At 41.7% G+C, this 23,480-nt stretch overlaps 1 protein-coding gene across 15 annotated transcripts in view; it reads right to left on the reverse strand.

Annotated features, from left to right (window-relative positions):
* USP6NL (USP6 N-terminal like) overlaps positions 1-20,060 on the reverse strand; it is a 110,639-nt gene extending 90,579 nt beyond the window's left edge. For 6 of the 15 annotated variants that reach the window (NM_001030840.3, XM_040700779.2, XM_046942485.1 and 3 more), the window contains exons 1-2: positions 19,777-19,890; positions 13,888-13,977 (exon numbers count right to left, since the gene is read on the reverse strand). In NM_001030840.3, coding sequence (NP_001026011.3) covers positions 13,888-13,891 — 4 coding nt within the window. In that variant the 5' untranslated portion in view covers positions 13,892-13,977; positions 19,777-19,890. Of the gene's footprint in view, positions 1-13,887; positions 13,978-17,457; positions 17,515-18,655; positions 18,844-19,395; positions 19,564-19,776; positions 19,891-19,998 lie in introns of those variants that run through there. The other 9 variants (XM_046942487.1, XM_040700782.2, XM_046942461.1 and 6 more) reach the window with 5 other exon arrangements.
* Positions 20,061-23,480: the final 3,420 nt, after the last annotated feature.

Genomic DNA, 23,480 nt, shown 5'->3' on the forward strand with positions numbered 1-23,480 from the left:
TTGAGCAAAACTTAATTCTACTTCTCTTATTATAATCTAGAGTGTTTATATATTCATGGCATTATGTCCAGGCTTAAAAAAAAGAAAAAAAAATGATGAACCTTCAAGGTAACCCCAAGCAGCACTGCAGCTATCCCAAAAGTCACCAGTTTGTTCTGCCCTCCTTTGAAGAAAAGAAAATGTACAAGCTAGGGGAAGAAAAAAATAAAATAAAATAAAATAATAATAATAATAAAATAAAATAAAACTCACCACCGAAACAGCTTGAGGGCATTTATTCATGTGAACAATAGTCCTGCACACATTTATTTGAGATGCAAAGTTATCGTGACCATTCTTTCCCATCTCACATCAACCTGACCTGGTTAGAATTCAGCTTGCATACAGATTATTCTGCCACATCTCTGCAGAAACATAGGCAGTTCTGTCTTCATAATCCTAAACTATGCTTCCAGTACAGCAGTCCAGAATTATGTACGTCCTTTTCCCTGTCTGCTAACCTCTAAACATGGTTAAGATACCAAGTGTTAAGGGCTGACAGACCCAAAGGAACAGTTCATAACACAAAGGCAGAGAGAAACCCAGGGAAAGCAGCCATGGCAAGGTATCAAGCTGAGCTCCATCCTGATGCTACCTTCTTCAATAAATGCAGAATCAAGCTTGAAGTTTAGCCACTGTCATTCAGAAAGAAGTTAAACGTATCCATGAAAGTCTCTGATACCTCTCTAGTACTGCAAAAGTGCAGTCTGATGTCATGGGCAGTAGATGGAGATTTTAGTAGATGGGATCCACGTGCTCTTTGAACCCATCTTTCTACACCTGTAAAATTCACAGATTAAATACCTCAAAGAGTCAGCAGGACTATTCATAACAAGAGGTATAAAAAGTCAAGCACCAGAAATAGCAAAGGCAAGTTGTTCTTAATGATCAGTTTGAAAGTTTGCTTTAAAAGCTGCAGTTTAAGAAGCTACACACAGAACTGCTTTGCCTCCCCTGCCATCTGAGCAAAATAGTTCAGAAAAGGAAGCAGATTTTCTTTTAAGTACTACCAATAATTTTATAAGCAATTTTCAGCATTAAAATAGCTTAAATGGATTAAGGACATGCAAATAAAATATGTTATTTGGGAAAAGACTCTTGAAATTCTAAAAAGAAGGAAAAATACATTATAAAAACATTTGCATAGTGAATTCCCAGTACATACTTCCTTGCAAAAAGTGATACAGTTCAGTACAATCTACTCAGCAACAAAGCCACAGCAACACCTACAATATCAATAGCATTTTGTTTTACAATTACTCCTCACTGACTTTTCCTGTCACAGTTGGTCTTCAAATGAATATCTCAAAATAATAGGCATTGAGCTCTAGGACAAGCAATATATCGTCACACAAATAACTATTAAAGCAGTGGTAAAGTAGGTTATCCATCCTTTCTCACTAATATTTTGAATTAATTTTCCAATCCATGAACTGAAGCCTACAGTTTTCATTCATCAGATATTAAATAATCAATTCTAGTTAGAACAGGAGAATTCGCATGAATAACTAAGCACCCCCGGGTCATTCTCTCCCAGGCCTCTTTCCAACTACTCTTCCCCCAGGCCTATATTGTTGCATGAGGTTGTTATGAGCCAAGTTCACTACATGGCATTTAGCTTTGTTGAGTGCCATACAGGTGAACTCATCCCATCCATATCCTTCTGCAGTCTTCCTATAGTCAAGGTCATCAGTCCCTGCCTATCTAGGATTCTACAGAGCAATAGAGTCAGTGAAAGTTGAATTATATTGAATTTGCATTGTTTTTGTTTGTTTGTTTTTTGTAGGTTTGCTACCATTTTCAAAGCATGAAAATATGGCCATAGTTTTTAAACAAACAGATGACCCTCTTTTACAAGCTGTCTTTACAAGTCTAAAAGCAGAAAGAAGCTTGGCCTAGACAGAGAGTAAAAAACTAATAAATAACACTAAGTGCACTGATTCAAGAAGTGGCATTCATTCACAGTTGATGTATTTTTCTTTCTATTTAAACACACAAGAACACCATTCATTACATTCGGGATCATGATTGAGAACTTCAATAAAGGATCAATGAAATTAATTCTACCTGTTCTAGGAAAAAAAATCAAATCATCGTAAAAAAAAAAAAAGAATAAATAACAAAATCTAAGTGAAAGAGAAAAAAAAAGAGAAAAAAACTTAGGCAGCCATTACTGCACTGGTTGAAGTTTTAAAGAAAGAAACTACACACTACAAAACCCTGCAACTGCACAATACTCGCACTGTTCTCCTTGTTACTCAAGCCATGTTCTTTCTTACCCCCTCAGATCTTGCTGCAACACATTCTGCAAGTGGATCTAGACGATACTGAGCAGACAGCAACTTTCCCAGAGATTCACAATGAAGAGAAGGGAACTGCCTGCATAGATCACTTTTATCATCTTCCTGGTAAATGGACACCACACGGCAATGAAAATCAGATTTCTGTGTTCAAATACACCTTGACACACTGTTCCAAAAAAATACAATTGTAATAATCGTACATTGTAATTACAAGAGAAAGGTTTCAATCTTTTTTTATCCAAGAAGATGCAGCACTTCCACAATTCTGCATTTCCTGGATTTAGGTCATCACTGTAGCATCGACTGACAGATTTCTTCAAGCCAAAGGATATTATTAAAAACACTTTGCCAATTGAGAGGTAGCTTCACAAATGCAGAATTGAAGAAACGCTACATCTTCCACTGCAAGCCAGTGCTCATCAGGGGCAGCAGTGTGAAGCAGACTGCTTTGTTCACAGAATCACAGAGCTACAGGGGTTGGAAGGGACATCAAGAGATCATCAAGTACAACAGCTCTGCCAAAGCAGGTACCCTACATTAGATCACACAGGTAGGCATCCAGACAGGTCTTAAATATCTCCAGAGAAGGAGACTCCACAACCTCTCTGGGCAGCCTGCTCCAGTGCTCCATCACCCATACAGTATAGCAGTTATTCCACATGTTTCTATGGAACCTTCTGTGTTCAAGTTTTAGGCAATTACTCCACGAGCCTTGCCTCATCCATTTGGCTCCCACCTACCTCTAGATATTTATAAACGTTTATCAGATACCCTGCCTTTCCCCCCTAGGCTGAACAGACCTGGGTTACTCAACCTTCCATCATACAGGAGATGCTCCAAGCCCTTTTATCATCTTTGTGGTCCTCTGATGGACTCCTAGGAGATACCCATCTTTCTTGAACTGGGGAGCCCAGAACTGGACACAGTAGGCTGAATGTGGCCTCGACAGGGCAGAGCAGAGGGAGAAGATCACCTCCTTTAACCTGCTGGCCACGCTCTTTTTACATATCCCAAGTTACCATTGGCCTTCTTGCCCACCAGGGCACACTGCTAGTTCATGGCCAACCTGCTGTGCACCAGAACATCCACCGCAGAGCTCTTCTCCAGCAAGTCAGCCCCAACCTGTACTGATGTGTACAGTTATTCCTCCCCACGTACAAGACTACACTTGTACTTGTCATACCTAATCAGGCTCCTCCCTCCCCAACTCTCCAGTCTGTCCAGGTCTTGTTGAATGCTAGCACAGCCTCCCAGTGTGTCAGCCACTCCTCCCAGCTCTGTATCATCACCAAACTTGCTGAGGATGAACTCTATCCCTTCATTCAGGTCCTTTGATGAAGATGCTGAACAAGACCAGACCCAGCACCGACCCCCGTGGAACACCACTGGTTAGCTTGATATTAAGACAAGCACACTATCCAACCGAAGAACATCTTACCTACCTATTACAAGAACAAAACTAAAGGAATGGTACATGCCTTAGTGCCTCAGTACCAAGTTTAGAAGACTGAAGACAGCAGTACATTTACTGTTCTACATGCTCTCTCAGTAGCTATAGAGAATTTAAACTCATGACAACAAGTTTCAGCCAACTGTTATCCACGGAGCGAGCAGGAGACAGAACTTCAACACTCTATCCCATACTTGTGAGGCAATTTGATACATTAGCTTAACTTCCAGTGATAGTACATCAGGGCTATGGGTACAGAAAAAGCGGTGCTATTCACCCTCAATTTAGCCTTCAAGCTGCCCTATTAGATTTCACTGGACAACACACAGATAACAATGCCTTGGCATACCATTGAGTAGGACCACTAAATATAAATCAAGAGTTAGTTCTCTGACGTTCATGTTACGCTTAATAACCAACGGAAGAAAAAAGAAAAAAGCAACCACCAAGAGTTTCACAGTGAGTTTCATATTGTTTCTTTTAGTTGTTTTTAATGAATGGAGAATAAATAGATCTTAAAACGTCACTCGAAGTAACTCATGAGCCTTTGATATAGGAAGTGTTTTCCTACCACTTAGCTAAAGGAAAATCTGTGGACATTTTTGTCATTGCTTCGGGCATAGAAAATATGATGGGGGGGGTGGAGGGGAAGATGATTTTTGTTAGAAGAAAAAAAAAAAAAAACACCACCACAAGATTGACACTCCTTAGTTTGCACCTATTCTTTTCACGGCTAACTATAAACCAGTGTTTCCCCTCCCATCTTCCAGACCAGACTCTATGTATTTCGGATGCTCTTGTGTAGTAGTAGAGCCAAGACCTGCTTGTAGATGTAATGGGGGGGCGGGGGGGGAGGAGATGCTAAAAGCCTGTCTAGCTTTTACAACCAGAAATAAAGAAATGTAAGATCTATCCTCTCCTAGGAATGTGAGGAATCAGGATTTGTAGAATTACATGGCTACGAAGTATAGCTATAGCACAGCAACGCTGATAAGAACAGCTACACCTGGCAAACTCACTGCCAGAAAGTCTGGGGGAGGGCAGCGAAGGAGGGCTATAACATTGTAGAGTTTGTACAACTCAGAAATAGCCATGTCACAAAAGAAAAGTCTGCATACAAGGCAGTAAAAATTCTGGGGAAAAAAATTAAATAAGCTTCTTAATGAAAGCAGCAAAGCTGATTTAGAGCCTTATTTTCCTGTCCCTAACAAATTCCGGGAAGTCCAACTCCTGCTCAAAAAAAGAGCTCTGAGTGAGCCTTTCAGCACCCTGCCCTGGAATGAGGCAGATTTTCTAAGAGCTTTTCAAGGGTAAAACAGAAAGGCTGCATTCAAGAATACTCTCCTATGGCAAACCAAAGTGCTTTATTAAAACAAAGTGCCCTTTTACATTAACGTTCTTTCAGATTAATGACTGTATTGGCCAAAAGCACTGCAGATTCTTCAGCACATTGATGTGCTTTCTGTTCCAGATAATAATTGATTATGTTACACAGCATACAATGTGGAAAGGGGGAAAAAGAGGAAAAACAAAACCCCACAAGACATCTTCGCAAGCCAGGCTGCAAGTCCTACACAGCTCCCTGCGTACTTCAGCAATCTGGAACAGGGTGGAACAGGGATACCAACAGCCTGGAGAAAATGCCAGTGCTATCTTGTCCAGTGCCAACTTTAAGAATGAAAAGCTCTTAATTACAGAGGGGTGCTTTCGCAGTGAGAGAGTAAATGAACCTTATAATCAGCTGCTTGATAGGATATCATCTAAGCACAGCTGCTTTGTTTACACAAACATCTGCAAATATCCTTTGACTACAGAAGAGACAACAGATCAGATAGTTTAGGAAAGATCTTAAATTTAAACGAACATTGCCAGTCACAGAGCCAGTAATTCTACAGGGATCACTCACATGATTGCACTGATGACAATAACCCAAAGTATTTTCCATCCCTGCTACAATTCAAGTTGTTCCCTATTAAATTATGTCAGAGCAGCTTTTAAAGGAATGTCAAATTAGCTTAAAATAACTGCACACCCTGCCAGGCAGGTATTCTGTTTCTTGAAAATGAACATAGGAGAAACAACACTAAATGAGGTAACAGCTCACTCTTTTTCTTATTTGTGACACAGTTACACTACTGAGCAGCAATAGCTTCAGTTTCCAACAGCGGTGTACAGTAGTCAATCAACTGCACACAAAGGGAGAGCTACATGACTGACAACAGGTAAGGAAAGCCTTTAAAAATCACCTCTCAATGCTGCTGTTGGTAGAATTCCTTTTCAGTCCCTTTCAAACCCTTATCTGACTAAGCTGTTAAATTAAAACAACGCTGTGATGTTTAATGCAGCAGCCTCTAGAAAGTCCTCTCTGCGGTGACTGAAACACCACTGTTCTGTGACTGCACGGTGCCTTATGCAAAGAAGCGGGTGCCTGCCCAAACACCTACACCCACAGCTCTTGTCTTTTGGCTGTATTTTAGCTCCGAGTTCCTCCACGCTTTCCCTTCAGAGTGGACTTGAATACCACACTTGACTTATCACAGGAATGAATAGGATCCCAGACCTATGAATTGCTTACATAGTGGTGGATACTTGATACTCACTCCAGAGAACAAGGTTGCAGTGTTCCTTGCTACTTGCTCTTTCTGCTGCAGGAATACCAACAACCCGCAATAAAGGCATCATTGTGCAACATTCTGTTTAAGGGGTTCAGAGATACACCCAAAAGAGACTAAGATTTAAATTTACAAAATAAATAAATAAATAAATAAAACGTGCAACAGAGGACTATTATCTTGCCAAAGGCATGCATTCTGTATAAAGCAACTTGTCATAATTCAGTAGTCCTCACTGGCCATGAATGAAAACAGCAAGAGGCAAATTTAGAATAAGGACTCTCTCCTTTTGTATACACACAGAAATAAAAGAAGCTGCATATGTAAGTATGTACTTTATAAACAGAACATAACGATTGGACAAGGGGGAATGGTCTTAAACTGCGACAGGGGAGGTTTAGGTTAGATATTAGGAAGAAGTTTTTCACACAGAGGGTGGTGACGCACTGGAACAGGTTGCCCAAGGAGGCTGTGGATGCCCCATACCTGGAGGCATTCAAGGCCAGGCTGGATGTGGCTCTGGGCAGCCTGGTCTGGTGGTTGGAGACCCTGCACATAGCAGGGGGCTGAAACTCAATGATCATTGCGGTCCTTTTCAACCCAGGCCATTCTATGATTCTGTGATATCAAAGTATATTGTATATTTAAACATCCATTGCATGTTAGATGTTTATAAATATAACTTGCAATAATGCATATATTTATATTATCTTGGCTATTTTGGGGCACACAAAGTTAATTCTAAAGTAAGTTGTAAATAACTTAACCTTGCTTTTCCTTGAAACCATGACAAAGAATAAATCTAAAGAGCAAGTATCTAAAAGGGAAATAGTAAGGAGCAGTAAGTGGCTTTCTCCACCAACATTACATGATAGGATTGGGGGAATGATTTTCACCTGAAAGAGAGGAGACTGAGGTTCCATTTTAGGGGAAAGATTTCCACTCAGAGGGCAGTGAGGCACTGGCACAGCTGCCCAGAGGAGTGTGGGTGCCCCATTCCTGGAGGTGCTCAAGGCCAGGTTGGATGGGGCTCTGGGCAGCCTGAGCTGGTGGGGGGCACTCAGCCCACAGCAGGGCTTGGGACTGGATGGGCTGGCTTTAAGGAGCCTTCCAACCTAAGCCATTCCACAATAGCAACTCTTCTGCCACAGCTCTCCTGTCAGTTCATAGCTGACAATAGTTTACTGCCAGCACCAACATCTTGGTCTACAAACAGAAATTATGTTAGTTTAAAAGTAGGTGTCATAATGCACTGACTTATTTAAAGAAACCCCATCAACCATCAATTTAAACCCACAGAGAGAACAGTAAACAGAAAGTTCCCTTTATGATAACCATATGTAAAAAACTGCTTTAAATATCAATTAAAATATTGGAAATCTGTGCTAAAGATATAAAAATAGTCAGCTTTACAATACATAAACTAATTTAAATAAAACAGCAAACTATGCAATACTGTGATGATGACGTCTTATAAAAAGTCAGATCACTGAGCTTGAATGTACCGCCTGGAAGCACAGTTTCTGAATATGATAGATGCCTTTTTTGCAGCTGCAACCTCCTGCAAAGTTTAAGAAAAGAAAGTGACTTCACTCCAGTCTGCAGCGACTGATGATGTATTTCATCTGATTTCAACTGACAGAAGAGCCCCACAAACTCAAAAACGTTTGTCTTCCTCTTTCAATCTAAAAATAAGGTCTAAGTGCAAGGAAAGCCACAAATTAGCAGCCCTAAGGATCCTGAAGGGATCAAAAATGAAAGAAGGATTATGAAAGTATTAACCTATGAAAGCTGTTTAAATGCAGGCAGATTTCAAAAGGTTTTCTTCATTTGTGTTCTGATCAATTTAAATAACCATACGCTCCGCCAAAAAAAGTAACGAGGTCTCTAAAGTTGCATCATTATGTCAGTGTATTAAATAAGCCAAGTCACAAAGGGTGAACATTATGAAAACAAGTTTGTTTCTACATCATACATTTATTTCCTCAATACTGTGCATCAGTTCTTTATGTGTAAAATATTGTGGTTTATATTTTATTCTCACTAGTGAACGCTGTATTTAGATGAGAGGTTTAATTACAGCACCGGTGAGAAACTGGGTCATCTAAGATCTGATTAGCCCTCTGGAGATGCCCCTCCTCACTTAGTATCCAGGATGATTACTGCATTCCTAAACAACTATGTTCTGCACACACTACAAGGAAACAACAGCATTACCACTGGACGGAACCATTCATTCCCACTCCCGCACTTCGCTCGCAGTATTGCAGCAGTACAACCATTTCTGCAGCTGTGTGGTAAGCAAACGTGGGAGTCCACCCACCCCAAACAACCTGATGTGTTTCTCCTTGTGGCACCTGCATGAAGGAATTCAGACCAGGAGAAAAGGATACCATCAGCTCTATTGGTAAGGGCAACACTCCAAGGGGGACATCAAATTCTGAAACGCAGAATCATAGAATTGCTCAGGTTGGAAAAGACCTTAAAGATCATTGAGTCCAACCATGACCTAACCATACTACCCTAAGTCTAACAACCCTCTGCTAAATCATGTCCCTGAGCACCACATACAAATGGTTTTTAAACATCCAGGGATGGTGACACAACCACCTCCCCTGGGGAGCCTATTCCAGTGCTTAACAACCCTTTCAGGGGAAGACCCTCACTTCACTCCTGGCTGTCCCTACAAGCCAGACCTTTCACACTAAACTCAACTGCATCAAAAGCTTTTCTGCAAGTTGACAGAAGCTTCTGACTCATTAACTGCGACCTCTATATCTGCACTTCAAGTCAGAAAACCGTTTACAGCACTTTTGCCTCCCTGCGTATGACTGGCAGCACCATCAAGGACAGGCACAGCATATATGGCATTAGCTACCAGTACCTGGAAAACAGAAAAAATATTGACAAGAAATAACAGTGAAGCAAGACTGAGAGCAGAAAGCATTTCTCCCAACTGCCAGTTTCATACCTTGCATCAGTTTTCCATGAAGAACTGAAGAACTACTACTTCAAATTTCAGTACAGATAACCCAGGAGGCAATAGTGTCCATATTTCTCCAAAGACACTATTACTAAAGACTAGAAATAATTATACTATGAAATCAGAACAACTGGTACAGAAAATACTTGCAGATTGTGTCTACGGGCCTGTATTTTATGAATGGGCATCTAGAGTTCTTAGTTCAACCAAAAAAACCTAAAAGTCTTAGCCTGTAAGGTATTAAAATAATCTGACATCCCTTAGATATTCATTAGAAACTTATTTTGGCTCACTTTTGTATTTTCCTTCCCCAGCACGCAATTTTGTGTATGAATCAGAACTTATCCCGTCTCTCAATCTCAGCTCATTGAAAACAACCCATAACTACTAATCAGCTTTACAATTACTTGCAACACCCTTTCCAAAGCGCACAATCACCTTGCACTTCGTGATGCCACAGAACATCGCCCGTTCATCAGCATTTGTTTTCTGAACAGTTTGTCTCAGTGCTCAGTTCAGTGCAGATCTCTTCTGGCACACAAGGAGGGCAAACTGGTTCCATTTTTCCCCCCCTCACCTCCAACCTCAACCAGACTCTTCTCAGCCTAGGAAGTTCTGCATGAGTTCTAAAGACTTTTCTCAGTTGCAAAAACAAATAATAATGCACACTTGCATACTTATGTAAAGTTGGCCTTACTAGGTCATTTGTTTTACTTCCCAAGTTTACTACTCAGAGAAACCGACAGCCAAATCTATTTCTTTACACACTCTATGAGAAAGCAAAAGAAGGGAGGAAAACAAAAGTGTTCCACTTTTTGTTTTTCAGTGACAAAACCAATAGTTCCCTCCATGAACACAAGCTACAGAGCCAGCTCTAATGAGAGGTCAAGAGAGACAACCTGCCATCAGACAGAGGCAGCCTTTAATCACACCATCGTGGTCTTGATTTGAACTGGTAAAGCAAAGTTTCCCACCTCATTACCAGACCACACTGACCGATTCCAAACTATAAGGTTACATTGCACAGCATCTCTCCAAACACATGGAACGTGCTCCTGCCCTCAGACAATCACAAAGAAAACAAATTATACTCAAGCACAAAGAATAGCAGGTTCACTGCCCAGAGGTGTGCACTGCATATTTTTTTAGGGTGTGGGAAACAAAACTAACAGCAGAAAAAAATCAGAAAAGAATTATTATTTAGAATTTGTGGCAGCAGAATTAAAAAAGGAAAAGAAGTTGGCACCACATCCTGTGCATTTAAAGGGGAAAAAAATGAGGATGTCAGCAGTTTGTTGCAACAGTACATACTAACACTTACTTTAACTGTTTGCTAATTGAGCTCATTGCACTGACCTTTCTTCAAAGAAGAAAGCACAGGAAAACTCCCAAACATAAAGAGCACAGTTTATAATCATAAGAATTTATCACAGTACCACACATTTTCTGGTAGCTAAATGTCAACAACTGGAGAAAATGGGAAAGATTAAAACAACTCCTTCTGCAGTGTGACATTCCTGGCAGGTCAGACACAGTCAGGATTGTTCTGACAAGCTATCTTTAAGTATAAAATAAATCAAGATTATTTAACTTGGCTACACTGCATACTCTTACCCACCCTTAAAGCACGCGACTTCACTGTCCTATGGGGCACAAAATGTCACAGTGTAATCTGAAATATGGATTAATCTTAGTCCGATTTATGAAAACAGGCATTTATAAAGGCATTCAGCAGGAATAAAAGCTTTGAATGAGTCTACTTTTGTTTCAGCAGTTTTGAGATTCCCTGTATCGTCCAAGAACAAAAAACAACTACCATGAATGCTCAACTGCATCACCACGCTTCTCTGATACAGAATAATACAGGATAGGATCAGTGAAAATGTATGCTGAATCAAGTGAAGGAAGCAGAAGACTTGCATAACAGAGGTATGGAGAAGGCTGAAGTACCCCTTTATTTTTTTGCCTCAGCCTTCACTGGCAAGTGCTCTAGCCACATTTCCCAAGTAGCAGAAAGTAAAGGCAGGGGAGACTGGGAGCATGAAGAGTTGACCATCATGGGAGATCAGGTTTGAGATCATCCAAGGAACCTTAAGGAGCACAAGTCACAGAATGTCCCCGAGTTGGATGGAAGTCCTTGAACTCTGAGATGCATCCATGGGTTCTGAGGAACTGCAGATGAAGTTGCAAAGCTACTGCTCATCTTTGAGAAGTCATGGCAGACCAGTGCACTTCTCAGCTACTGGAAAAAGGGAAACACAACCCCCATTTTTTAAAAGGGAAAAAAAGGAGTCAGGAAACTACAGACCCGTCAATCTCACTTGTTTCTGGCATATTAATGGAGCAGATCCTCCAGGAAACTATGTTAAGGCACACAGAAAGCAAGGAGGTGACAGCTGCAGCCTACATGACTATACTAAGGGCAAATCCCCTGTCAAATCTGCTGTAACCCCCTCTATAACAGGGTTACAGCATTGGTGGACAAGAGAAGAGCAACTGACACCAGGAAAAGGACTCATGTAAAGCATCCAGCGCCACATAACATCCTTTCCCTAAAACGAAGGGACATGGATCTGACAGATGGACCACTCAGCGGACAAGAAATTGGCTGGATGGTCACACTCCAAGAATCACAGTCAGTGGCTCAACTCCCAGTTGGAAATGGGACAGGCACTATTCACATAACATCTTCGTCAACAACATGGGCAAGAGGATGAAGTGCATATATTCTTAAAACAATAAACACATTGCAGATTGAGGTATTTAGTAAAGAGAAGCCTAAAACTATGCATGCTGAGCTTGTAGTTCAAGTTTCTCTGAAGCAAACTACAAGTTAAGAAGTCCAAGAGCAGCTGAATATAAATATCTGATTTTTTTTAACCCATATCTTTAAAAGGCAGCATTTTCAGTTGTGTCCTTGAAGCCCACCAGTGAGAATAGACTTAAGCATCCAATCTAACACAGGAACATAACATTCTTCCTGCAAAGAAGAGACTGCATTTTGCTTACCATTATTATAACTCACTACAGAAGCCCTGCTGCATTATCTTCCCTTTCAACAAAGGTATTCATTCCTCCTAATAAAAAGCAAACTCTCCATTCTGAAACTATGTCAAAATCTCATCAAAATCAAAGGCGTTTTGCTCAAGTAATGACAGTGTTTGTTTAGCTCTATCATCACAGCAGTACCTCAGTGAGTCACACATAACAAAGCAACTATGACTTAAAAGGTAAAAAGACACATATGTATTTGTTATGTTTAAGACCATTAGGCAGTGACAGCACATGAGACATTCTATAAATGAATTATGATTAACACAGCAGTGTTTGGCAAGTCAGGATATTCAGGTACACAAATAAACAGCCTGTAAAGAGGTCATTTATGCAAGACTGCAAACATTAAACATCAGAAAATAAACAAATGTGAACAGCCATATGTGAAACAGATAGAATCCTATTTGCACTCAGCATGAACTCTAAAATTTAGCAAACATCAAAAAAATGCTACTGAAAGAATTGCTAATTGCCAAGATAAAACAAGATTTACTCCATTACTTTCTTCCTTCAGATGTCAAGTACAATTATTTTTATTTAGCTTGACAAGAAATTCAGCCAACAAGCTTCTTTTAGTCACTTCCACCCAGACAAGCAAATGGACTTATTTTACTAACACAGGATACAATCATTCTGCAGACATACTCGTTCTTTAACAGATTCAGTATACTCGTGTTGAAACTAAGCTGTTATTTATATATTCCTGCGCGTATGAACTTAAAGCATTACTCCTGTGTGATGCAAGACTAGGTAATGTTGCTGCCAAGGTTTATATTAAGAGTTCTCAAATCCACAAAACTTATGAAGTACATACAAATACTTGAAACAGTTTGATAAAAAGAAATCATCTTAACCATCAGATACTGCCAAAACAAAACTTCTGGTGTCTTTCGTGTTTTTTTCAGTCAGAAGGGATCTTAAGTCACACTTCCCTAAGGCTCATATCTTTCTAACACATACCAAAATTCCTTTGGGATCAGAGTTCTATACTGGAATTTGAGCAATATATTTATTTTTTCCCATAAAATGAAGTCCATTCATTTTATGTTGGATTTTCACCAGCTATTTGAATTTACTGGATGTTCACATCTTTTGGAGATTTTAAGAAACCCAAGACATTCTCCCCTCGGAGTTGTATGCTTTAATTATATTGAAAAGAAAAAAAAAAAGCCCACACACAACAAACATCAGCCTGTTTTAGAGCTCACCTTCATGAAAATGACACCAGGCTACCAACAAACAAGCCTTACAGAGCACGTATTGATCACAGTTTTGCCGGTTAAAAATAGTACCTGCCAGATCTCAGTTTTTATTACTGAATAAACGAAGAGAAAAAATTCATAGACTCTTTTTAAGGCAGAGCTACCTTCCAAAGCCCATAACAGATGTACAGTTCTTCTGAAATGCACACAGTTTCTTTTTTCTTAAATAAAGAAATTTACTCACTCATGACTGGAAACTTCTTCGCATGTAATCCAAACCAGGTGTTGAAGCAAGGTATCTTGTTGGAGAAGGTTTCTCAGAGGTATACATGTCCTGGAAATGGTAAGAAAAAGAGACTAATTACTTTTCAACTTCAAATAAATAACACATTTATATATAACAAACAGACACTCCCATTATCTTTTCACCAGCCCAGTTTTTGTTTTTTTAAAGGAACACAGATGTATTTGTTATGACTGAGGAACTTTACCCTAATGGATGTATTCTGAAGTATCAACTCAAAACACGTACTTTCTTTAACATCCAAATTATAAACTTGTTTGCATGGACTGGTTCATGAAAGTTAACCACTTCCAAAAGATACCAGACCTTCTTAAGATCAGAAGAAATTACACTATGGATATAGTAACTGAAAATACCATTGAAGTCGTGTTTTCCTTCAGCAAAGTATTCCTCAGCTAGCAAAAAGATGCAATGAAAACCACACTTATTGATATATAAGAACTACAAACCAATTTACAAAAAAAAAAAAAAAACCAATACGGATTGGCACCAGCACCCAGCACTTCCTTGGAAACAGAACTTGAAAGTTAGGATTTCTACTAACTGTAAACCATCAGATCAGTCAGTATCTAACCAAAATGAGACAAAGATATGGATCCACTAACAATGGCAGATATGGATTCACTAGCAATAGGTCTGGCTTTCCCCAAAGAGAAACATACAGGGCTTAATCTTCAACACTGATAGCACAGCAAGTACGTTTTTAACATTATTATGTAATCTCCATCCTGCTGCTAAATGCAATCTGATAGAAACGTTACATTCAAATAACTTCTTGTCACAGTTGTGATTAAAAGAAACAAACGTATCTATTATGCCATAAAGTTTCCCTCTAATATCAGCACAAATATCACTTCTGTACATTAAGGAACATTACGTGACTTATTTCCTCTCTTCAAACCAATCAGAACTTGCTGAACCTGACCACCTGTGACAGCCAAGCCAGATCATATCTTCTGCTGACTCAGATTTCAAGTCTCAACACTACTCTTCAGGCTTAAAAAATAATGTATACACAAAGACAGATGAGAGCAGACTTCAGCATCCTACAGTGTGACATAGCAAAAACATTTACAGATTTGCAGCCAAAGAAGTAGTGGACCTATCATAGGACTGGATTCACATCACAAGAAGACTGCTGTATCAATTGCTAAAACATGCAAAAAAAAGTCCTGAGAGCCAAAAGGAAGCCATCAGTAACGCTGCACACTACAGACTGAAAATTACAAACAATTTTTTAGCATTGATAAAGTAACGTATGGAAGAGGCTCATCAGGGGAAGAAAATCTAGACAGGCCCAACCAGTAGGCCCAGGTGAACCGCATGAGGTTCAGCATATCCAAGTGCAAGGTATTACAGCTGGGCTGTGGCAATCCCCGCTATCAGGGCAAGGTGGAGGATGTAAGGATGGAGCACAGCCCTGCTGAAAAGGACTTTGGGGTACTAATGGTGGACAGAAAGCTGGACATGAGCCAGCAATGTACCAAACGTGATCCAGAAAGTCAACCATATCCTGGGCTACATCAAAAGAAGAGTGGCCAGCAGGGCAAGGGAGGTGATTCTGATCGTCTGCTCTATGCTGGTGAGACCTCAGCTGGAGTACCGTGTCCACATGTAGAGTCTTCAGTACAGGAGAGACATGGACCTGTTGGAACGTGTTCGGAGGACAGCCACAAAAATGATCCAAGTGATGGAACACCTCTCCTATGAGGACAGGCTGGGAGAGCTGGGGCTGTTCAGCTTGGAGAAGAGAAGATTTTGGGGAGACCTGAGAGCGGCCTTTCAGTATCTAAAGGGTGGCTGTAAGAAAGAAGGGGCCAGACTCTTTAGCGGGGTCTGTGGTGACAGGACAAGGGGAAATGGTTTCAACCCATTTCAAACCAGGGAGATTTAGATTGGATATATGGAAGAAGTTTTTACAACAAGGGTGGAGAGGTACTGGAACAGGTTGCCCAGAGAGGTGGTGGATGCCCTGTCCCCAGAGACACTCAAGACCAGGCTAGACAGGGCTCTGAGCACCTGATCCAGCTGTAGGTGTCCCTGATCAGCACAGGAGAGTTGGACCAGATGGCCATTGGGGGTCCCTTCCAACTCAAATGATTCTATAAAAATAGTAACATGAAGTAACATGTATACAAACATTAAATTTAAAAAAAGCCAAACGCAAAGCCATTACATGGTGCAATCACTGATGAACAACAGTTTGAACTGCAGGCCATGGCAATTTTCTTGGAGTAGTTGCTAAATTAAACATGTAAGCACACACAGCCTCATCAAAAATAAACTGTCCGGTTAAAATGTGTCATTAGAACTGCAGTCTTGTCAGTTTTCTTTTCATTACTGATGTCAAAATTAGCAAACATAGCTTGCATGACATTTAATCATTTACTGGACTAATTACAGTTATTATGTTCAGAACAACAAATGAGTGTTACAGATGGCACTCCACCCAGGTCCAAAGCACTTCTGGACGGAGCTCCATATACCTCCTGTGCTCAAATTGTTCTTCAATCTTATGTAGAGTCAACTGGACAACTGGCATCTCCAACTCAACGCGTTTTTCCTAAGGCATCATCCCACCTTGGTTTTTAAGTATGAGCTCAGCATACCTTGCCTCAGAGACATCACATTATGTACTATTTTATTGTTTGTACGTACAGGAAAAGGCTGTTCATGGGGAAAAACAAAACATCACCTCTGAAAACCACTTCACACTAATGATAGCATAATTGTCCATCATATCATTTATAAAATCCAGTCACATAAGACTAAGAAAACAAGTAGTGAAGAATACAGCAGTAATACTCCTAAACTTAGCAGCTACATGCCTAAAAAAAAACATTGCAACTATGAAAAGTGAATGTTTCAGTAAATCTTAGCAACTTGAATTCAGACTTCCACATATAAAATGTTTTTGCTATCTGTATCTGAATACTTTGTTTAACTACTGCTAATATCTGTTTAGTAGCCAGTAAATGCTTCTTATTAAATCTAGTTTTTGTTCTTTGAAACAGCAGGGATATGTGTTTTATGATATCTCTCGTTTGTAATTTGGGCATTTTCTTCAAGGCCATTTTCTTGGACTGTTTAAAAACAAAAAGAAAAGTTTCTTATTTTAACTTGTAATTTGGAGCACGATGATAGCAAGCAGTATTGGAGAGCCAGGAAAAGTTAACCCTGCCAAATACCAGGAAATCAGCACGTTCCACTGCTATACAATACTGATGTTTTTCTTAAGGATGTGTGTTATGGAACTAAAATCACTTTGCTCTCTTAACCAACAACCCAACTTATGTCAATGTTTACCGTGTTCTCTCCTGTACACAAACACTACTTAATACTATTAACATCATTTCTTTCCACTGCTGTATGTTGACTGCCTTGCTTAAATATATCACCGTGAAAATCTGCACTTATATCCAAGATAGAAGCTGATGTGCTCTTGCAAATAGAAAGGCTATTAAAAAAAAAAAAAAAAGGAAAAAGAAAAAGAAAAACTTGCACACCTACCTTTGATCTTTCTCTTTTCCTGGAGAGCTAACCCTTGTATCCAATCCAGTATCTGACCTAACAAGACATTTAATAGCCCTTAGCACTACTCAACTGCCATGGTAGCAAAATGATAAGCATTTTAACTAAGGTTTGAATGGAATGCCTGAGGTGGGAGAAGTTCTTCACAAATTTGAGCACATTAGAAATGTATTTAAGTTTCCACACCTAACGTCAGATCTCCTTTTTACCAAGTATTCTCTCTCATAATAATGAATGTAAACCAGATTAAAAGTAAGTTATAGCACATTATAACTCTGTGCAGAATGATTCTATCCAGAGAAAAGACAATTAAGGATTCAAGTCTCATCTGTGATTACATTATTGTAGCATCTGTTTAACTTGGATACTAAGGAGTTTATGCTATAGATTTATATCCCCAATTCCAGAGATACAGAAATTAAAGGACCATCATACAACCACACGTCAATGACAAAGTAGCCTAAATAGAGCCTGCCTGCACGAAGCTGTATTTTGTTTCTATTTACTTTCTTCTTTAAACCAAAATGTTAGTGCCCCCCAAAGCAAACAGAGCCAGAGATTTCAGAAGCATGTTTTAAGGTTTAGTAGATAGCCAAGTTGCCAACAGTACGTCTGGAATGATTGGTTTCCATGCTGTATGCTCAGAGGGCAGCGGAACAGCTGCTTAAAAGGCAGTACTAAATGATCACTTCACACAGAAACCAAGCTGAATTACTTTCAGAGTTATAATCAGCTACAAGAGAAGCTACAAGGAAGCAAGACTAAACCATGTAACAGCATAGCTATTAACAAAAAAACGTAATAAAAATTCCAAACATAGCACCTGGCTTCCGAACATCCTAACTCAGCACCATGCCCACGACAGCAAGAATGTAACATTCACAAAACACCAGTACCAGATGACCTCTGAGATCCCTTCCAACCCACGCCATTCTATGATTCTACTACTTAAGAGGCCACACCAAGCCGTGGACTGGCCACAAATGAGGAAGCACACAGAGGTACAAACGAAACAGCACAAGGCACACCCTCTCCTTTGTTCGGAGCAGGAATATTTACACTACAAAGCGAACTGCCTCAGTTTCAGGCACTGCTGATTGGCCGCTGCCTGCAGCACACACGAGTTTGAGTTTCGGCTGTCACACAGAAGCTCCAGCTCCCAAGATAAGACACCAACCTAATAACCACACCGAGCAATTCGTTAAAAGGAGCGTTTTGACCGAACGGATCCTCCACGAAACATCTTCGTTGTGAACAAGGCTGACAGACTCGGCTTCGTCCCAGTTCAAAGCAACGAAAAGCTAAAAACCGGCCGTGCTAACAGCCTGCCTTCTGTGCAGCCGCCTGCTTCAAATTGAGCTGCACAAAGAAAGTTGTTCTTCGGGCAGCCACCTGGCACAGGAGTTGGGCAGCGGTGTTGTATGTCAGCACTTGGCTCTGCCTGCGCAGGGACTCGGGTGGTTTCCTGCAGACAGACGTCCACCTCACAGAGGGAAACACAACCCGGGGAACTGGCTGCTTGGCTGGTAGCCGCCGTGGGGATGGAAGGTGAAGAGAGAGGGCTATGCAGTGCAAAGAACCCGGGGCTGCAGACCCACTGCTTCACACTGCGGCTCTCACATTGTTGCCTTTCAGCTAAAGCACTGCAAAAAGCACCGGTGCCTGGAAGTCCAATTAAAACAAATTTAAAACATCCAAAGCCTCCCTGCTCCTGACAGGAGAAATACAGCGGCCTTACCCTGACAGGGAGGGGAGCCTCGAGAAGCCCTCAACCCACAGCAGTGACCCCCGACCCCACAGCCCCACTCCCACAACGGTACAGACCCCACACAGCCCCTCGCAGGGCCGGGCACCCCTCTCCCCCACGGCCCCTCTTTAGAGGTCCCCCCCGGGGCAGCCCCAGCACCTCGCTCCAACCTTACAAAGGGACCAAGGGGCATCACCAGCAAGGCTTCCCTCGCACTGCCCCGGCACATTCGGCTCGGCCAACTTGCCAGAGCTCCCCACAAACGCACACCCTCACGCTGGAAATGGAACAGCCTGGAGCACCCCGGTACCCTCCCGGAGCCGGCTCCCGCCTCTCCCACCTCCCCAGCTCCAGGCGGTGCGCACAGCCCGGCCCCCCTCCCGCGGGAGTATGGTAGCGCCCGCCTCCCCTCAGCTCTCTAGGAACTCAGTCCCCCCCCACCCGCCTAATTGGAGAGGTCCGACGCGGCATTTCCCCCCACGCAGCGCCCCGAGAATGGAAGGGTCCAACACGCGACCCCGGGGGGCGCACAATGGCCGCCTCGCCCGTACCTTTGCTCGCCTTCCTCTTCTCCCTCCTCCCAGGGCCTCCGTCCGCCTCCTCGCCAGCGGCACTTCCCCGCTCTGCTGCCCCAGGAGCGGCGGCCTCCAACCAGGAAGTGCCCCAGAGTGACACCAGCGACCGCCGCTATGGAAACCCTGCCCGCCCCCGCCCCTCCCCGCCCGGCGCCGTCCCACAGGGCCGGCCCGCCGCCGCCGCCATCTTGCACTCACACCGAGGTGCTGAGGTGCCCGACCCGGCCCCGCTCCCCGCTGCGTCCGCCGCCATCTTGGGTTCCCAACGAGGGCTGGGCAGCGCCCGGCGGGCTGGTGACACGGCTAAGGGAGCTGTCCCTCGGCGAGGCTGGGGCTGCTTTTGGGAGCCCAACGAGACTCATGTTTGACTCCAGGGCCAAGCCCAGCACCCGCCTCCATTGCCACTGTGTTGGGTCTGCACCTTGCTTCTGTGGTAGCGGGGGAAAAGCAGCAAACAAGACTCGTCCTCCTCCATCATAGCTACCAAGACCCTCATGTTTAAAACCCCTATCCTTTTTCAGTTTTCTGACACACCAACACTAGATACCGGAAGGCTGAAACACGACTTGATGGGTGGAGTTCGTGAGCTTGTACATGGAAATACGTATAAAAGGACAGACCGGCTTGCCCATTCTGTCGGCATCGTGCACACATCGCTGGAGGGACAGCTTTGATCCCAACCCTGCCCCTTCCTTAAGCAGCTTCCATGCTGGAGTCCTCCCACTCGCCACACACAAGTAACACATCCATATGTGTGGCTGTGCTTTGCATTGGGCGCTCACCTTGGTTACAAACAAAACCAGAAGGGAAGAAGCACAGAAATGTGACAAACAGCTGTTTGAGGATATGAGACATCTCCAGTGCCACAGTGATGTCATTACCAGAAAGCGGTTAGTTTGGTGTAAAAAGAAAACCATTGTGGTTACGAGAGAATCTGAAGTAGCAACACAGTGTGATTTCACTTCAGAAGCATTAGATTTAAATAAACAGTAATTAAAATGTACTGCTGAATGACATCCAGGAATGGTACAAAAGAAAGCAACATTCAGTAAATGTTTGGAGTATATGAAATAATCCTGTGTTCATGTAATAACACGACCTGTTGGAGCACGTCCAGAGGATGGCTGCACAAATGATCCAAGGGATGGAACACCTCTCCTATGAGGACAGGCTGGGAGAGCTGGGGCTGTTTTGCTTGGAGAAGAGACCTGAGAGCAGCCTTTCAGTATCTAAAGGGGGGCTGTAGGAAAGAAGAGGACAGACTCTTTAGCGGGGCCTGTGGTGACAGGACAAGGGGAAATGGTTTCAAACTAAAAAGGGGAGATTTAGGCTGAATATGAGGAAAAAGCTTTTTCTTTGACAAGGGTGGCGAAGCACTGGAATAGGTTTTCCAGAGAAGTGGTGGATGCCCTATCCTTGGAAACACTCAAGGTCAGTCTGGACGGGGCTCTGAGCACCTATCTAGTGGTTTATGTCCCTGCTCAGTGCAGGAGAGTTGGACCAGATGGCCATTAAAGGTCCCTTCCAACTCAAACAGTTCTATGATTTTATATTTACAAACTTTATATTCAAATAACAGCCAAGTACTTTAGTACAATCTACTAAAGATAAACTCTTCAAAATAAGCATGTCTGTGAGTTGTGGAGCTCTCAACTTCTGGTGCTAGTTTTTACAGAAACTTGTAATGCAAGAACATTTCATGGCAAGTTGGTGAATGCAGTACTCCACTATTTCAAAGTAGATTAGATGAACTGAATAATTATTGGCTGGTTAGCCTATGATCAATAAGTCTTCTCCACAGAAACTGCCATTTTTAATAGACCTCTTGTCCTCAGAGTTCTCTCTGATTCTAGAGGAAACATAGCTGAAACAGTGTTACTTGTGGAAAACTGAAAGTAGCATCCCCTGACCTGGCAAATAACCATGCTAACAGGCCTTGAGGTTTCTGTGAATGTAGCAAATCTGGAGCATATATACAGGAGCATGGTAGCATTTAACATTTGTTTCATTTAGGACAAAATGGCTGAAAGCAGTAAGGAAGTACAGCCTTGGATCACTTGTCTAATTTTTTTTTTCTTTTCTTGTTCTGAGGAATATTACAAAATAGAAATCATTTATTGCTTTACAATACATTTCAGAAAGTAACTGTGATCAAATAGCCTGTCAGTATCCCCAAAATCCCAAGAGAAATACTGAGGTTGGATCTGAATCCTTCCAATTTTAAGTCTTAATTGTCTTTTTTAAAACTTCAGAAGCTGTTAGAATATAAAAACATACTTAGCTTTCCTCAAGCTAGGGATTTGTTTCCTCCCAAAATGGCTAATTAGTTAAGATAAATGTCTTCCACAGGGAGCTCTTTGCTTCATCTAAACCATCTTGTCTCTATTGCATACATTCTCAAACTATACATCATCGGTTTTGTTTCCCATATGCTCATTGTTTCCTGTTGTAACACTATAACTAGGCTGTGGAACAGTTCTAAAATCACAGCTTTCCAAGTGGCTGACAGTGATATCCTACTTGTTTTATCACTACTCCCACATAAAAATCCAGCAATATCATTTCCAGGAACACTTCATTTTTGTTATAGTTCTTAGTCTGAGGAATCTGTGTCATTATTATTTATAATGCTTAAAAATCTACATGTCATTTCATGGACGTGCACGACATATTGCCTGTGTCTATGCAGGACTGTGCCCCAGGAAGTAGGCAATTCTCAGTGTGTCACTTGCCAGTCTTTGACACCTGTTATGTCTGTGCAAGCCTCAAAAGTAGTCCTTCATCTAGTTTGTCAACCAGTCCCAGCACAGCTTCATGTGATTACCTACCCCATTGAATTGTCTTCCGTGTCACATAGATAGGATGAGCAGTGTGGTAGAAAACCTGTCTGGATCAAACCCGTTTGCACTTTAAATGCAAAAGCTGCAACTTGCTTGTTGAGTGTGAACTTGAAGAGATGTAAGGCATGTTCGAGTTTCTTTTGGGCTTGAACTCACATGTATGTTACAGTCTACACTTTTTCATTTAATTATATTCTGAACTGGCATATCTGTTGATGAAAGGTAACGCTCAGTGATTAACCTCAGAAGATGACCTGGACTGTGTTTAAGCTCAGATGTTGTATTAGCCAATTACAGTTGCAACTGGAGTCATGGAAGTGAAGATACTCACAAATTACACCTCACAGACAGTTAGACCTCACAGCAGCTCATCACATCAGGGCCACATTTAGCGTAGATGTACTGCAGAAGATGCTGAGCACTCTGCACAGCCACTGACATTATTTGGCAGCAGTATCACAGAGCCATTGACAAAAGAGCAGAGTATTAACATTCCATATTAAAGTATCCTATTCCCTAAAACATTGCAGTCTTTCCTATTGAACTTCAAAAGAGTACAAGAGTTCATACTGTAAAAATTAAGAGATTTTCATCAGCAATTATTTCTCAATGTGCTGTGCCCCCCCCCCTCCCCACCACTCCACCCCCCTTTTTTTTAGCTATGAAGCTTATGAAAATCACTCTCTTCAATAGAACACCATTTTAAAAATCCAAGCAGAACATAGAGCATATGTACAGGATTATAGGAACCAACATCTTGCTGAAATAAATTTGTCTGTCTTCAAGTTCTGTTAGCTGTCTGCTCTAATACCAATGGATTCCTAGCTAAATCAGGCAAGA

This window comes from Gallus gallus, chromosome 1 (genome assembly GCF_016699485.2).
Source record: "Gallus gallus isolate bGalGal1 chromosome 1, bGalGal1.mat.broiler.GRCg7b, whole genome shotgun sequence".
Lineage (NCBI taxonomy): Eukaryota > Metazoa > Chordata > Aves > Galliformes > Phasianidae > Gallus > Gallus gallus.